The following is a 17,846-nucleotide window of genomic DNA, read 5'->3' as shown; positions in this document are numbered from 1 at the left end:
AAGGACGCGTTTGAAACACACGACGTGAGGTGCAAATGGCGTGGGCACTCAGTTTATGGAGATGCAACATTTTCTAGGTGAAGGTGAAGTGTATCATGCAAACCAAACCAGGACATCTAAGTTGGAGGATGTTTATAACATTTACCTCACATGGGTAGAGGGGGGTGATTGCTAGAATTAGTCCACCCATGTGATAAAGGTGGGTCCCATACAGTTATTGAGTTCGTTTATACATGTATTTAGGTTAGGATAGTAGAGTCTAGAATCTACTAAGAATCTTAATATGTGTAGGATTTGAATATCTAATTGTATGGAATTAAGATTCTTATAGGTAGACTATTATAAATTGTCATGTAGACTACAGGGTTCATCTGAGAGAGATTGAGAAAGTAGTGAGGTAAAAAATAGAGATGTAAGGGGTGGGAGAAAAAATACCATGGCCACCGAGGTGAGCAAGGGCTCAATTACCCTTGAGAATGGATTTGGGTAGTGGTGTAAGTTTTAAATATTTTGGCCATCTCACATGTATTATCTCTTTTATTCATAGTGGAAACCCTGTCTCCCATTAATGTAGGCAATTTGGGTCAAACCACGTAAATCTCTATTTGATTGTTTAAACTAAACGCGCTTGTAGTTTATGTTTTTCTAAAAATAAACAAAAATTAATTTATAAAATTTTTGTAAACATAAACAAAAAACGTAAACGTTATCAAACGCTACCTTAATGTTCCGTTTGTTTGGGCGAAAAACATTTCTATGCATTTTTTTTTTTTTCTAGAAAATATTTTTCAATGAAAACATTTTTTTGTATTTAGTGGTAGTGGCGGCAGCGGGAGGACGGAAGTGGAGGTGGAGGGGGAGGTGGCAGTGACGGCTACAGTGATGGTGGTGTAGTGTTGGAGGCGATAGTGACGGTGGTAGTATGGTGACATTAGTAAAATTTTAGTCCAAAAAACGTTTTATTCTTTTTAAAAGTGAAAAATATTTTCTACAAAAATAGGTTCATTTTCTATTGATCATAAAAAAAATGTTTTCCATTGACTTCGTTTTCTATTGTACCAAACACCAGAAAATACTGAAAACATTTGCAATAGTTTCTCTGCTGCTGTTGCAATCCAAAACAAATAAGATTAAATTCTTTAAAATCGGTCCACAAATATATAACAAATACTACGAGCCAACTATTTTGGTGGCTTTGAAAATCACAACAGAGAAATGAAGTCGTCAACCTGTTCTTGGCTGCTTAATGCACCTAATCTTTAATTTGTCAACCAGATGATCCACCAAAACCATATGCTCAAAACTTACAATCTTCTACGCGCTTGCATCCAACACGTCTTGTAAAATGCGTTTCCTTGAAATTACACAATCCACATGATCACTAGCGTCGCAACTGTAACAATGGTAAGCCCAGAGTTTAGGGTTCACTTCAGTTTCACAAACATCACAATAGAACTCTTCTGAAATATTAAGATCACTAATGAGCTCAAGAGAGTGCCTCCTATGTATTCTATGCGTAATGGTATAAGGTAATAAAGCACATTCAGCATGGATGGATGAATCACATCCGACTTGTCCACAATTGAAGCTGGGGACTAATTCATTGCTAACAGGCTTACCACATGCTCTGCACTTGATGAATCCAAAACGCGAGCAAAAGAAATGGTGTTTATGATGTTTGTGTTTCATAATTGGTACTCCAAAAGCACATTGGACATCAAGGATGACTTCACATGTACAACTGTAGGCATAGCTGGTTATGGGTTTCTTACAAAAATTGCAGGTGGACGAGCTTTCCCCAAATGGTGGTGGTACTAGTGTGAAGGTGTGTTCCAGATGACTTGGGTACTTTTGGGGTAACTCGGCACATGATTTGTGGAGAAATATTTGGCATTGGGCACAAGAGTAAGATGGAGGAAAGATTACTAGCTTACATATGAGGCAATAAATTTCATCGAAGGGCTCATCCAAGGGAGTTAAAGGATGGTTATGGCCAGAATGTTGGAAACTGCTTGAAATCCAATGGACAGTCATAGTATTATTTTCATCATCATTGGTTTGTGTGATTGCCAAATCTGCAATACATAATGTAACTAAGAATTAATTAACACCATAACAAAATTATGTTTCAAAACCACCATATATACACAGAATAATACTTGCTGCTACAACCAATGATATACTTAACATATCATGCTTCTACTAAGACTCCTCTCTCATCGCCATTCAAAGTTTCTAAAAGGGTCGAATACAACATATTTTGAACCTCCCAATTGTAGGTTAGGTAATTCAATTTTAAATGAAATAATGACCAATATAAATTTCTGCAAATTCAATAATTTTTATGGATTTTTGAGTTGTTTCATTTTTAAATCAAACATATCTAGTTATCTATTTTTCTAAAATGGCACAATTCACATCTTTGGGACAAGTAAGCAGCCACTTATTTACTCCATTTTTCTGTTATTACTCATCCATAGGATGCTCTATGTATAAATTTATCACATTATCTAAATTTGAAATCCAGCATACTCATGTATGCTCCAACTTTAGAGACTTGTCTAATTCCATCTCCCTTATCCTTCATTAAAAAGGGTAGAGTACAACGCACCTGTTATGTTTGGGTTTGCTGGTTCATCATCATTTTCATTAGCCAGAAGCTTCAATGCATCAGGACTAATAAATAACGGAATGTGAGGGCGGAGTGGCATATTCTCGTTACCGGACAGATAGTAACAGAGTGGTGGCATCTCTGGTGCTTTGATTGATGCTTCTTCACACGAAAGAATAGTGTGGAAATTAGGTTGGGCATTGGATGCTTTCCAGGATCTGAGCAAATCACTAGCCACACAAATCAGGTGAGAAATATAGTCACATTCTTCACAATGGTAGATCCATAATTCTGGGTCAACTTCCTTGTCACAAATGTCACAGTGAGATTTATCTGAGACAGCTGTGGGAGAGGAGGCAAGGGAGAGAGGGTGTGGGTGGCATTCATGTTTAATGCCGCCTGGCAAAGCAAAACACTCCATGTGTAGGTCAAAGTTACAATTGTGAGTGCAGTGCATGCCAAAACCTTGCCCAAGCTCACCACAGGCATCACAACGGAACATGCCTGTAGAATATCGTGGTTCTGAGTCAAAGACAAGATTGTGTTCATGACTGGGATGCAAAAAAGTGCGAGCACATACCAAGTGGAGGGTGAATTTGCAATCTGCACAATGGAAATTAAATCCATTGATCCTTTCGTCACAGGAATTACACATAACAGGCCTGCCATCATCACAAGGCGCAGTGTCACAAAGAGTTAGGGAGTGTTCGTGAAGTTGGTGTTTAATTAAACGAGGAAATTCGGCGCATGATTTATGAAGGACAAAGTTGCATTGGTTGCAATAGTAATTGAGATCCCAGATGATCCGACCACATCCAGAACAGTAACTCTGGAAGTCCTTTACCTTACGAGAAAAGCTCAAGGGGTGCAGGTGACTGAAGTGTTCAAGCCATTCCTCTTTCTCTCCCTCCTCCTTCAGCCTCGTGACCCTTGTGACTTGTGTCACACAAAACACATGAGCAATGTAGTCACAACCTTTACAATAGTAGTAATATAATGATTTGTTGCTTTCTGAATCATGCTTCTTTTTCTCTCGCCCCGCATGCCAGTACTCCAAGTGCTGCGGGGGTGGTCCTGCTTCCTCTTCGCATACATCACAGTACACTTGGTCAGATTCCTCTGGAAAAGTATAAGTTAAGGTGAGCACATGGCGATGATGGTGCTTGACACTGGGTGGTATAAAAGCACACTCATGGTGGATGAAAAACTCACAGTTATCACAACCAAAGGTGAAGCCATCAGCAGGATACCCACATGCAATGCAATTGAATCCAAATGTATATATAGCTTCCAATTTGCAGAGGCGGAGAGGGTGCTGGTGATTTTCATGTTTCAGAGTGAGAAAGCATTTAAGATGGAGGTTAAATTCGCAGGTTGCACAATGGTAGATATAGCCATGACAACTGTCACCACAATCATTGCAAATGGTGCTGCTGCAATTGGATGGTGGTGATGGCAAAAGGGTGAGAAGATGTCCACCGTGAATTGGGTGCATCATGTTCGCGGGCAATTCGGCACACAACTTGTGAGTAAAGTAGTTGCAACGGGTGCAACCGTAGCCGCGATCAGACATAGGTGGCTCACACTCAGAAGGAGGAAGGTCACACCTAAAACAAACAACTCCTTCTTTCGGTGTCCACTGACGTCTTAACGGATGCTCATCGTCAGAATCTCCAAACCCCATTTGGATGTTACTGTGAGTAAAGTTCAGAATGTGAAGGACTAGATCACGCAATATGCTTTCTGATTTTTGGCAAAAATAAATGGTTAGATCTCTCGCCACCAATTATAATCTCCGAATTGAAAGTGCCTCAAAAGTTAGTGCCTCAGTGGATTTTTCCTTGATTAGTTTGAGCAAACTGGAGATGGGACCATTTCCACTCCTTTATAGCAAAAAGATCACAATGCCCTTAATCATCCAATGGGTTATCGTATGAATCCTCTTTCTTTACTTGTCCATCTGTGTGTGAGTTTCCCAGTCACTCATTCTGTATCCCTTCTTGTCCACTGCAAGAATCAAAAATCAACTCGGTGTGACATGACTGTAGAATTTCGTCTCAAAATTTTGTTCTTTATTGCTGTTAGCATATGAAAGATTTACTATTGACCATTGGAGTAGCATCACATAGAGAATACCATGTACATACAGATCGTTTGGAGTATCAAATTTCTATGTAATTAAGGTGCACACTCCTGATGCAATCGTAATACATTCTGAAAGGTTAAAACATAGAATTTTTTATGAGAAAATTTTAGAAGATCCACTCAAGCTAGAAATGCTGAAGGGCACCTAAAGGGATACAGATGAAGGAAATATATGGTGGTACATGGTATATATATAGTAACCTAAAGATAATAATTCAGGAAGTGAATATAATAGCTAAATATAGACAATGTTGAAGGAGATATTTGGGGGCATTTGGTCTCTCAAAATAAATAAAATCTTAGGCTGTGTTTGATTAGGGGATTTGATGAGAGCTATGAAGCACCGGTACTCCTAAAATGTTGCCGTACAAGTACCGGGTACGTACCTGGTACGGGTACGCGTACCGGTACGGCTGCACGCGTACCGGGTACGGCCAAAAGGGGTCTGGTACGTCTGGTACATTTGGGTACGGCATGGGTGCGGAGGGGGTACGCCATGGGTGCGGAGGGGGCAAAAAATACTCAAAAACTACATGTATACATGTATACATACCATAAACATACCATAAACACATCTATAGAGGGAATCGAGAGAGAGACAGAGGAGATGGAAGAGATCGAACCTGATAGTGTAGAGAGGCGTCGCCTTTGTGTGCTAGGGCAATGAAGGATTCTAGGGTTTTCTCTTCGATCGATCGATCGATCAATCGTCTCTCTCTTTGACCGATCTTCTGCTCACTGTTGATCGATCGTCTTCGTCTCTCTCCTTTCTCTCTCTCTCCGTCTCTCGATCGCCTCTGTTCTCTTGTTCTCTCTCTTCGTCTCTCGATCGCCTCTGCTCCTCTTCGCCTCTGCTCTCTCGCCTCCTCTCAGATATAGTATAAGACATATGATACATATAATATAATATAAATAATATAAGATATATAATATAATATATATAATATAAGATATAATATATAATATAATATATATAATATAAGATATATAATATAATTAGTGATACATATAATATATAATAATATAATAAATTTTTATATATAATGTAATTGATCATGTATAATATATAATATAATTGATCATATATAATATATATAATAAATTTTATAAATTATAATTTTTATCATATATAATAAAAATATATATATTTATTGGCGTACCGCAGCCGTACCCGTATCATACTTTTTTGAATTTTGACGTATCGACGTACCCGCACTCGTACCCGTACCGTACTCGTACCCGTACCCGTACCGTACTCGTACCCGTACCTGTGCTTCATAGGATGAGAGAAATAAAAAACAACAAGGAAATGCAATCCCGCTTTTTGTTTGGTTATAATGAAAAACAAAGGGCAAGAGAAAGTGAGAGAGAAATGAATTATGAGAGGGATCTTCTAGAACTTCATTTCCTTTATGTATGTGAGAAAATAAAATGGAAAAGCGGGAGGAAAAATATATTGGGCTCAAAACAGAGAGAATTGTTCTGGCAAATTCAGCACCCAAAAAAAAAAAAAAACACAAAATTGCTCTCATAACACAAGTTTTTGGGTCATCATAAGAGTGATAGTGAAAAATGACAAGAAAATATAAGAAAGATGATTTCTTTTCTTCCTCCAATTCCCATCTCAACCAAACATAGTTTGGAATTTGAATCCTATCAATTCTTTCTTTTGTTTCTATTTTCCTTTCTTTTCTATTTCCCTCATCAAATCCTCCCATGAAACACATCCTTACAAGATCAAGAAACTATTAACTAATAAAATTATGAAATTTATCTTCTTTTATTTAAAAAAAAAAGAAAAGAAAAGAAAAGAAAAGAAAAGGTGCCAACTAATAGCATAAAAATATGACATGCATGCATAATTTGTGGGTGGTGATGACATATATATTTAGGGAAATTCATTTAGTTAACATTCATTGAATCTAGTTTAACATAATTTGTGTTCTAATACATACAGCTGATCTCATATACTTTAATAGAAACCAAACAACTGGGCAATAAGGTCTCTTCTCTGATACTCACACCAGCCAGTAAAGGCACTCCATTTTCATGTTTTTTAGTTAACACATTTTCTCAAACACTTGACCGGCTCAAATTTGTAACCCAAACCATGCACATCAAGAGAGAGAGAGAGAGAGAGAACAAAAGGTAGTGGGCAAAAAAATGCTCATGTTATTAAGCAAAATCATCAACACAGCACATCAATTTTCACAATCTCTTGCAATGAAAAAAAAAAAAAAGAAAAAGAAAAAAGAAAAAAAACAAAAAAGTGAGATTAATTTCTGAATACAAACTAAAGACACAGTAGATCCAAGTAGAAGGAAAATGGTAGGAGAAGTGAGAGGAGATTTGACTTACAATTATTACATAGAGTGGTGGATTTTGATAGGAGCAGAAAAGGGTGAAGAAATCAGCATAGAATAGAAGAAGAAGGGAGTTGATTTGATTCGTTTCGTAGTGGGGAGTTGACTTGATTCGTTTCTTCGTAATAGAGTAGAGTAGTACAGCTTTGCTTCGGTAAGAAGGTAATATACCAACGTTGTCGTTTAAGTGCCGTTCTGATAAGAAGCCAAAAAAACGCAGCGTTTTTGGCTTGTGAAAAAAAAGCTGGGCAGCCTCAAAACGCAATTTGTTGCATTTGGGGAGCAGCTATTTACACACACCAAACACCCTCTTTGCACATCTTTCTCACTATACATACTAAAAAAATTAATTCCTAATTAGTTTACTCACTACACACACGATTCATTCCACATCTACCCTCATACACACACACACACCCCCGACCCCAAACCCAACTCTCCCAACGGTGCAAATACACACACACATTGAAGTTGAGCTACATCTTCAACCTTGAGGATATACACACCCATTCAAACTTACCGTGTGCAAATAAATTGAAGCATTCCATCACATAGAAGCTTACCGTGTGCAACCCAGGTGTGCAAATACATTGAAACATTTCATCCACGAAGCTGCATCCCATTGAACCATTCCATCACATTTTCAATCCTCATTAGGTGAGTTTACTTTTGAATCATCATTCCTATTTAATTTGCAACGTAGAGTTTTGTTTTTTTCATTTTGAAAACGAACGAAGGCCCACGGATCGTAAAAAAACCGTTCAGAACTGGGTTTCTGAAATTAAGGAATTTGTTCGGAAGTAGGAATCCGAAATTGATGATTTATTTCAACAGTAGGTTTCCGAAACTTTTTGATTATTTCGGCAATCAACTTCCGAATATATTAAATTCAAACAACAATCAACTTCCGAAATTAATTTTTTGTTTCAGATTTCAACTTCCGAATAGTATATATACTTTCGGTTTTCAACTTCCGAACAGTGTTTTTTTTTTTTTTTCTCTCCCTTCTTTTGTGTATTATTTTTACATTTGTGGTAATCTCATATTGAGCTTCAATGGGTACTAACATGGAATTGAAAAATGGTATAGCTTTGTTTGGGGATAGAATTAGGGAATAAGAGCATTAGTAATGCACTAGGATTGATTATTTTTTTTTAATTTTATTTTGTTTGGGTATATTAATTTTTGCAGAGAATATGAATTTTGAATATCAACAACGTTTCCCACCTACTGCTTCAAATAGACGACGTCGTGAATTGGATGTTGACCATGACCGGGGACAAGGACGTGGGCGAGGACGAGGTCGAGGTCGTGATCCAGTTTCGGTAGAATATGATATCCCCAGTGCTAGTCAAAGTAGAAGCCGAAGCCAAAGATGAGTTGAAGGTGATGATATGCCTGACATTGCTGTGGAGGACGCCTCTTTACCCGATTCTCCTACTGTCCAGGAAGAGTACCTTACTCATGCTTTTCCATCAATATTGCAGAGTTTCAATAGTCATGTGGCTGCAGCTATTTGGCACGGGGAGGTAAACATTCATCAGTAAAAGTGAAATTCATTTATATATGAGTTTTTTTTTTTTGTATGTTGTATGGTAGTTTCTAATGAGATATCATTTGTGTTATAGGAACAAGGGCCCTCTAAAGTGTCATAATCACTCTTCCAAGATCCTTGCATGGCCATGGTGGTCAGTAGAGAACAACACCAGATTCAAAGCCATTATTGAGCAGTCTGGGCTGTCACAGTTAGCTCGTTGCACTTATCGGTTCGTCAACAAGCTTCTAATCTCCAGTTTTGTTGAGAGATGGCAAGCTGAGACAAACACATTTCACATGCCAGTTGGTGAGATGACCTTGACCCTGGATGATGTTAGCACTATTGTTGGCCTTCCAATTGTAGGCAAATCAGTCAGCGTACCAGATGTGACAGATCATCATGGAGTTACATTACTTGTTTATGGCTTGGGGATTACTGAACGTGCAGCACATGAAGAGGTTTCTTTTGCTGGTGGTAATTCAGTCAGGCTTGAGTGGTTGCGAAGTCAGTTTGCTGGTGTCACAGATTCAGACCCCGATGAGGCTATACAGTGCGCTGCTAGAGCTTATTTGTTATTTCTGTTGGGATATACACTCTTCAGTGACAAGAGTGGCGGCAGGGTTCCTGTTGTTTACCTTGGCTTATTGATGGATTTGGGATCCATTCATACTTACGCCTGGGGTGCTGCTGTATTAACATTTCTATACAAACAGTTGGGGTATGCTAGCCGGTCTGGGGTTAAGCAGATGGGTGGTTATATGACTCTTTTGGAGGCTTGGATTTATGAGCACTTCCGAGCATTCCGACCTCACCAGAACATGGGCTACAATGAAGACATGCCACAGGTGTACCATTGGGCATCTAGGAAAGAGGCGGGTTCCTCCATTGATCATTTGAAATCTTTTCGAGCCGAGCTTGACAGTTTGGTAGCTACTGATGTAAGTTTACTCATCCTGAGATAATTTTAACACTTTCCATTTATCTTACCCTTTATATACTTTAATTCAAAAACACTTTACGTTTACAGGTTATTTGGGATCCATACCATAGCTGCAGAGACCGGCATCCATGTAACCCGGTTACGTTCTACCATGGATGCTTAGAGTGCTTAGACGTTGTCACATAAGGTGCTTAAAGTGCTTATCCAAATGACGCTGGGAAAAAAAAAAATGAAACTCACATTTCCTTCGCTCTGTGTCACATAAACACTTATTTGCTGATTTTTAGAAGGCAAATCCTCCATAACAATGATGAATGAGAAAGAAGCTACGAATGAGGACGGTTGAAGCTACGAATGAGGAAGGTTGAGAAGCTATGAACTTGGACCTTAATGGAAGAAGCTGAACTTTGAGCTTAATGCATGAGCACTTCTAGCTCAATGGAAGAAGCTGAACTTGGAGCTTAATGAATGAGTGCATTCACTTCTACCTCAATGGAAAAGCTGAACTTGGAGCTTCAACGTGAAGTCTGGATGTGTGCATTGAGACTTTTGAATTTGGTAAATGTCTAAAATAGTAATTTCAGTTAGGGATAAAATTGTAATAAAATTAAATATCATTAAGTGTGTGTATAGAGGGGATTAGGTGTGTGTAGATAGAAGCTTCCTTGCATTTGGGATGTGAGAAAAAAGATGTCTTGTGAAATTACCTAAATACCCTCCATGTTAACAGGAGTGTTTCTTCGTAAGTCTGCCACAGGAGGTTAGAAGTGTTCCTAGCAGGAGTGTTGCCTGCTGCCCAAAATTTGCTCGTGGCTTGGGATGGATCCGGCTCCATTAGGTCTAGATTCGAGTCCAGTTTGAAATCTTAGGTCTAGACCATTATTTTGAAGTCTAATTTAGCCCGTGAGCTTGGCCCGGCCCGGCCCTGTCCATCAACTCGCTCAAGACCTACTCAAAGTCCAGCTTGTCCAACGCCCAATGTCATTTTTAGTGGAAAAAAATAAAATTTTGATAAAAAAATAGAAAAAAAAAATGTTCAAGCCCTGCCCAAACCCAGGCCCAAGCCTACTGACCCGGCCTGAGGCATGCTCATTGCTCGAATAACCCCTGAGCTTGGGCTTAATTTTTTGACCCTTGGACCGAGCCGAGCCAAATTTTGGTGGGAGCCCACAAGGTCAAACATGGGCAAACTGGAGGCTAGGCTAGGGTAGGTTGGGCTGGGCTGGGCTGGGCCAGGCCAAATTTACACCCCTAGTTGCTAGTGGTAGTTGTTAACTGGAAAGTTAGAGTAATGCTACAGACTCCAAAAGTTCTATCAAAATTTTTACCAAATGTTTTATATGGGTGTGGGACCCACACCATGTGAGTTCCACACTCACGAGACATTTAGTAGAAATTTTGGGATTCCTAACATTTTTTGAAAAGTTATTGGATACTACTAGAATATGACTACTTGGTGCTCCAAGATTGATGGAAAAAGTGAGACTTATAATTTTATATTAAGTGATTGAGGAACATGTTGAATAATGATTAATTGATGAAACATCTGAGTATTCATTTAAATTTAATGAAATACGTCTATTTTTTTTATTTTTATTTTTTATTTTTGAACTTCAACCATGGTATCAAGCCCATATCAAACAAAGGTGAAGTCATATTTTTTATCAAATTAAGAGAGCGTTTAACTTTTCATCAAATTTTGCAAGTGACCGTTGGTGGATGACCAGGTAAACGACCGGCTGGTCAACCAGGCGGATAATCAATGGGACACCCGAGTGGATGACTAACTTGGAGAAGTTTTATTGAAATTTGCTTATAGACAGACGACCGACCGAATGACATCGGCTGGATGATTAGCCAAATTTGATAAAACGATTGGAGCGTAGCATATTAGATCAAACTTTTATTCAAATTTGATGAAAAATTTGAATAAGCATTGGAGATACTCTAATGAAGGAGTACGGATATCCAATAATTTTCCTTGTTATCCTAGTATTACCTCCGTTTGTTTTGATGTCAAAATTTTTTTAATTCATTTTTCAGTGTTTGGTTCAAAAAAAGCAAGTAAAATATTTTTTAAGAAAAATATTTTTGCATCATTTTTTTAGAAATGACTTACTTTTAAAAATTTCGTAAGTCAATATTTAAAAAGTTGACTCTCACTCATTGCCTTTTCAACATATTTGGCCTTTTTAAATAAGTATCTAAGCTCACTAAAAAGTCATAAATGACATTTTATTAAATCAAAATTTCTCTTTTAGGCAATAAAATGTTTTGTTTCAAGTATCAATCAAACACCGAAAAATAAAGATATTTAAAAAAAAAATCAAATTACAAAAAAAAAAATTATATAAAATATTTTATATCAAAACAAACAGAACCGTAATTCTTTACTCAAACTTTTATTATATATTGCATTTAAATTTCAGTTAAAATTATCGCTGAGTGGTTAATTCAGTGCTAAAAGCTTAAATTTTGGATTTGAATATTCATAGTTGTTTTTTTTTTTTAGATTAAAAAAAACTAAAATTAAAATAACTCAAATATTCTAGACTTCATGACCCAGATTTATACTAAAGTTTTACTCAATTTTTTATTCAAATCAAAACAAAATCAAATATTTACTTAAAGGATAAATTATACTGACATTTCATGAGATTCAGAGATGATTATTGTACGGGAAAGAAATAAACCTTCTCGTATAATCCTGTTGATCAAGTCTGCGCTCTTCCGTACGACGTCACTTTACTCCCTGAAAACACAAGCGTGAGCTAGCCGTCGGGTGTGTGCCGGAAACCCCTTCGATGCCTAAGTTAGAAAAATAGACAAGTAGACAAGAAGCTCTGTGAATTCGAGAATTAAAGTTGTGTTACCTCTCCAAAGGTGATGTTTGTGAGCTTTTATAGGTTTTGTGTGGCACAATCCTAGTAGGACTTCTACTCCTCCATGCAGAGTCCTCTTAGAGTTCACACTCCTGAAAGATAATGCTTATCCTTCAACACCCCCCTCACTGCTTAAACCAAGTGAGATGGTTTTTACCATGGCCGAACTCCAATATGACCGAAGTAATCATGGTCACGCCGAGCCACAGCGTAGACCGAACTATCGTTAGTTCGGTTCTACCTTCATTGTTCATACTCCAGTTCCTCCATTGTCAACAGTGTTAAGTCTAAACCGATCTAACTTCTAGCAAGGCTTTTAGACCGAACTAACCATACTGTGCTTTAACCGATATAAGTTCAACGCATCCTTAAACCGGTCTAACTACAAAGCGTCCTTCAACCGGACTAACATCAAGAGTAACTCGGACCGGTCTACCTTCTGGGCTTGAGATCGGGCTAACTTTAAGCCTCTTCAAGACCGGAGTAACTTTATGGCCTCTTTACTCAGCCCTTCGTACTGAGGCCCATAAAGGCCCAGCTCGGCCCAATTTTGCATATAAATTACCCTCTCAATTGCCCCTTAATTCCATCTGTGTAGCATGATAGGGATTACCTGTCTATAAACCGGGCTAAAGTTTTACCTTTTCAACCGAGCTAAAAAAACCCTTTAGCCTTTCCGGCCGAGCTAAAACTCTTTCAGCCGAGCTAAACCTAAGCCGAGTTGTGCTTGTTCGGTCACAACGTCCCTTCAATCACAGAAACTGAATCGATTCTTATCCCTATGACACGTGGCATGCTGATATTGGCTTACTGCAGCTGTCGCGCCGCCCTCATACTCCGCAAAATTTGAACAGTTCCCGCCTTTTGCCCCTTCTCTTTCCACAAAATAACCCTTTCATCTTTTGACTCACCCTCATCGATCATTTTTACTGTTTCAAGCTCTTCTCTCTCTTTTTGCCTCCATTGCTCTTCAACCTCTGAGCTCGTGTTCTCCATTGCTGCTGCTCTCACCTCCAGTTCTTGCCTCTTCATCTGGTAAGCACTGCACCTCTATCTTGCTTTCCTTGTTTTCGTACTTTGTTTTGTGTGTTTTTGCAAAACACATTTTTTCCACTTGCTTTGCTTCTTCTGAAAACACTATGTTCGTACAATCCTCAGGTATTCATGAAATAACCTGTAGAACACTGCTTTTGATCCAAAATTACACATAACCGAACTAAAAAGTAGTTTGTAGTCAATGTCCTTCTATCAGACTGTAACCGAACTAGTACTCCATGTTGGTACCAGTAGTTTCAATAAGTCAAACCACTTCTTGATAGACCTTAGCCGAGGTAAACGAACCGAACTAAGTCCGAACGTAGCATATTGAAACCTTATCTTTCGACCGAGCTAGGTCTTTGGGGCTAAGCCAACTTTCTAAGTTTTTAGACCGAACTCAGAAAGCTGCCCCTAGAGGCTCTACCGGTCTGACTGAGCCTTCTCTTTAACCGAGATAACGAATCGCTTGCCAAGACCGAGCTATCGAACCCCCTGCTCAATCCGAGCTACTAAGCATCTTGTTAAAACCGAGACAGAACCTGTAGCATCCATATAACCGAAGTAGGACTCCTATTCTTGCTTTTATTTTGTAGCACGGTCCAATGATCTGTGCTTAACCCCTTTGTTTTCCACTTTGCAGACTTAGGTTGCCCAGGCACTCCACTGGGCGCTCAACCGAGCTACTGAGCACAATTTTGCGACCGAACTAAATTATCTATAACTTAAAAAATTAATGGGGAAGTATAGGTTTTTGATAGAAACCCCTGGTGGCCTGGCCGAATTCCGAAGGGATTACAACATCCCTGATGACGTCCAACTTATTCTGGCTGAACAAGATACCCTTCCATGGGGAAAACAGGGCTATGTACCTTTCACCCTCCTATCAATAATAGAAACCGGACTAAGATTCCCCGTTCAACCCTTGATTTGTGAATTCCTAAGACAAACCAGAATATGCCCAACTCAGCTTTCCACCAATTCTTACTGTATAATAATGGGAATAGCTGAACTAAACCGCTGAGCCGGTCTTAACCTCAGTCTAGCCGAAATACTCCACCAATACTCCATTGGCTCCAAAGATGACGGCTGGGTCTACTACCTTAGGATACGCCGTCGCAGAGAAAAAATAATAAAAGATACGCCGAATAAGGACTTAAACGATGATGACTTTTTCTGGGTGTCTGGCAATTTTGAAGACCAACAAGCCCAGATCCCTGGCCGAAGTATAAATTGGAATAAAGGAGAACCTGGTATAATTACTTCGATTTTTGGCATGCTTTGCTTTATTTTAGTTACTTGCTCCTGAACCGAACTAACAGTTTGTCTTCTTTATGCAGATTCAGCCCATCTTCAATCTTTGTATAGTTACCCCAACCTAAACACGCTTCGTGCCGTACTACATTTTTCAGAAAGAAGTTGGGCCAAACTTCTTAATTTTGAGCCGACATACCGTTACAGCGGTCGCCGAAAAGCCAGAGTAACAGATTTTCTGCTTGAGGACGCCCCAAAACCGGACCCAACTTTGCCCCAAATTATCCTGGTCCCTCTCACAGCCGAACAAGAAATGGCCAAGAGAAATACAGTTGGGGCCCTCTTGACCGAAACCAACAGACTCGAAGTACCGCCGCCAAGCCAAACACAACCGGCCGTTGTGGCCCTTCATTCTCAACAGCCTTCTTCATCACGCCCATCCAAGCGCGCCCGGTCTACCCCAACCGAGCAGCGTCTAGCGGATGAGGATGAAACCACCCCTCTACCGAGCCACCCACCTGTTCCACAACCGGAGCCTTCTGACCAGGCTGGCTCCTCCAAGTGGGTACTGAAGCTGAAATTTCAGAACCGAGATATCCAAGATACCGATTCGGTGGTTGTTGAGAAGGATCACTTGATGGCATTCAACCTTGCCAAGAGTGTTTGCCTTCCAGCAGACATGGAACACCACCAGAACCTGACCGAGCTAAGGGCCATCCGATCGGCCACCAAATCCATGATCCTAGTAAGATGCCCCTTGTCTCTTAAATTTTTCAAACTTTCAGTTCGGTTTTGTTATTGATTTCTTTCCATTCATTTCAGTCTCTTCAGAAGAACCAAATTGCCCATCAAAAGGTATTGGAGCTCAGGAAAACGGCTAGGCAGGCCATGGCAGAGGTGGAAGAAAGAAAAATCGAGCTGAAGGAATCACAACAAAAAATAGCCGAGCTAGTGGCTGAGGTAGCTCGTCTAACTGGACTAGTTACCTCGGCTGATGCTGACAAAGAGAAGGCGTTGATCGTGATGAAAGATAAGTACCTTCGTGAGCTAGTCAAGCTCGAAGGGAAAAAGGACACCGAAATTGCTGAACTGAAGAAGAAGGTAGATGGTGCCAACACCGAAGGTTTCAAGGAGGCGGAGGGCTTCTATATTCCACAATGTGAGGGAGCGAAGGACTTATTTTTCAAGTGCGGCTGGAGAAGTGCTGTGGAGCAGCTCGGCTGTGGGCCTGAAACCGAGGTCTACAATGCTCCTCAGTATTTCATCCTGGCCTCACTAGTGGAGTATGCTGCTTCTGTCCAACAACAATTTTTGCAGGGTTCAGATGATGAAGATGAAGAAAATGAGCCAACTGTTACTCCGGTAGTCAACGAGCAAGGCAACGATCAATCAGCTCGGTTGGAGCCAACGGTTGAAGACCTGACTGTTGAGCCGCCGACTGACATCGTTCTGCCAGTTGCTACTGAGATTGATCTTCCATCTGCAACCGGTGTTCAAGTTCATATTGAAGCCGATCTTGAAGACCTTTTTACTTGATTCTGTACTTTCTTTTCTTTGTTGCTTTTTGCTCTTGTAACTGGGCTATGACCCCCCCTCTGTAATTGCTTTGAATCTTGATTAATGAGAATCATCTTCTTTTTTGTTCAACTTTTATTTCGGTTTGCTTTCCTGTTTGAGCATGCTTTCTAACTGTAACTTGAAGCATACTATTTTTCGGCCGAGATACTTTATTTCGGTCTTACCTGTGCCAAATAACTGACCTTACTAGCCAACCACTCTTTAGCCGATGTCCTTACTTCGGCTGAAGAGTATTAAGAGTTGGTTTAATCAAGCCAACCATTCTTTTAGCCGATGTCTTCACTTCAGCTAAAGAGTACTAAGAGTTGGTTTAATCCAGCCAACCACTCTTAGCCGATGTCCTTAGGTTTAATCCAACCAACCACTCTTTTAGCCGATGTTCTTACTTCGACTAAAGAGAACTAGGAGTTGGTTTAATCCAGCCAACCACTCTTTTAGCCGATGTTCTTACTTCGGCTAAAGAGTACCAAGTGTTGGTTTAATCCAGCCAACCACTCTTTTAGCCGATGTTCTTACTTCGGCTAAAGAGAACTAGGAGTTGGTTTAATCCAGCCAACCAATCTTTCAGCCGATGTTCTTACTTCGGTTAAAGAGTACCAAGCGTTGGTTTAATCCAGCCAACCACTCTTTTAGCCGATGTTCTTACTTTGGCTAAAGAGTGCCAAGTGTTGGTTTCATCTAGCCAACCACTCTTTAGCCGATGTCATTACTTCGGCTAAAGTGTACTAAGGGTTGGTTTAATCCAGCCAACCTTTAGATTGGTTTTTCCAGCCAACCTAAAGTAAAGTGTTTGGTTATTCCGACCAAACGTCCTGCAGCCTGGATCCTTATCCTGGGCTTAGGAAGGGTGTTGGTTTTTCCAGCCAACCTTTAGATTGGTTTTTCCAGCCAACCTAAAGTAAAGTGTTTGGTTATTCCGACCAAACGTCCTGCAGCCTGGATCCTTATCCTAGGCTTAGGAAGGGTGTTGGTCTAATCCAGCCAACCTTTAGATTGGTTTTTCCAGCCAACCTAAAGTAAAGTGTTTGGTTATTCCGACCAAACGTCCTGCAGCCTGGATCCTTATCCTAGGCTTAGGAAGGGTGTTGGTTTAATCCAGCCAATCTTTAGATTGGTTTTTCCAGCCAACCTAAAGTAAAGTGTTTAGTTATTCCAACCAAACGTCCTACAGCCTGGATCCTTATCCTGGGCTTAGGAAGAGTGTTGGTTTAATCCAGCCAACCTCTAAGTTGGTTTTTCCAGCCAACTTAGTATAAAATGTTTGCAATGTTCATAATTTCACTAAAACTAACTTTTACAGAGAACAACTATGCTGAAAAGAATCGATTTATTTTATTGAGGAAATAAAAAATTACACATGTTTGAGAGAGGAAAGCTAAAAATAAAATAGCTTGAGATTGGCGGTGTTCCATGGCCTAGGGATTGCTTTGCCGTCCTTGTCTTCTAGGTAGTATGCCCCTTTGCCTGCTAACCCAACCACTTTGTAAGGACCTTCCCAATT

General features: G+C 39.7%; 1 protein-coding gene across 3 annotated transcripts; it reads right to left on the bottom strand.

The window, feature by feature from the left end:
• Window positions 1-1,103: 1,103 nt before the first annotated feature.
• Window positions 1,104-7,314, bottom strand: LOC114307694 (uncharacterized). Of its 3 annotated transcripts, XM_028253094.2 has the most exons (4): window positions 7,115-7,314; window positions 2,612-4,618; window positions 1,620-2,075; window positions 1,104-1,393 (listed from the first exon to the last, which is right to left on the bottom strand). In XM_028253094.2, the coding sequence occupies exons 2-4, from the start codon at window positions 4,293-4,295 to the stop codon at window positions 1,362-1,364; spliced, it is 2,172 nt and encodes a 723-aa protein (XP_028108895.2). In that variant the 5' UTR covers window positions 4,296-4,618; window positions 7,115-7,314; the 3' UTR covers window positions 1,104-1,361. The 3 variants fall into 3 exon arrangements, with proteins under 3 accessions (XP_028108895.2, XP_028108894.2, XP_082754963.1); XM_028253093.2 differs by having other exon boundaries at window positions 1,104-2,075; XM_082898837.1 differs by having other exon boundaries at window positions 1,104-2,075; window positions 2,612-4,825; window positions 7,115-7,241.
• Window positions 7,315-17,846: the final 10,532 nt, after the last annotated feature.

Source organism: Camellia sinensis, chromosome 12 (assembly GCF_055761805.1).
Source record: "Camellia sinensis isolate YWXY chromosome 12, ASM5576180v1, whole genome shotgun sequence".
Classification (NCBI taxonomy): Eukaryota; Viridiplantae; Streptophyta; class Magnoliopsida; order Ericales; family Theaceae; genus Camellia; species Camellia sinensis.
Note: the sequence above shows the minus strand (reverse complement) of the source record. Positions and strands in the feature narration are given on the sequence as shown.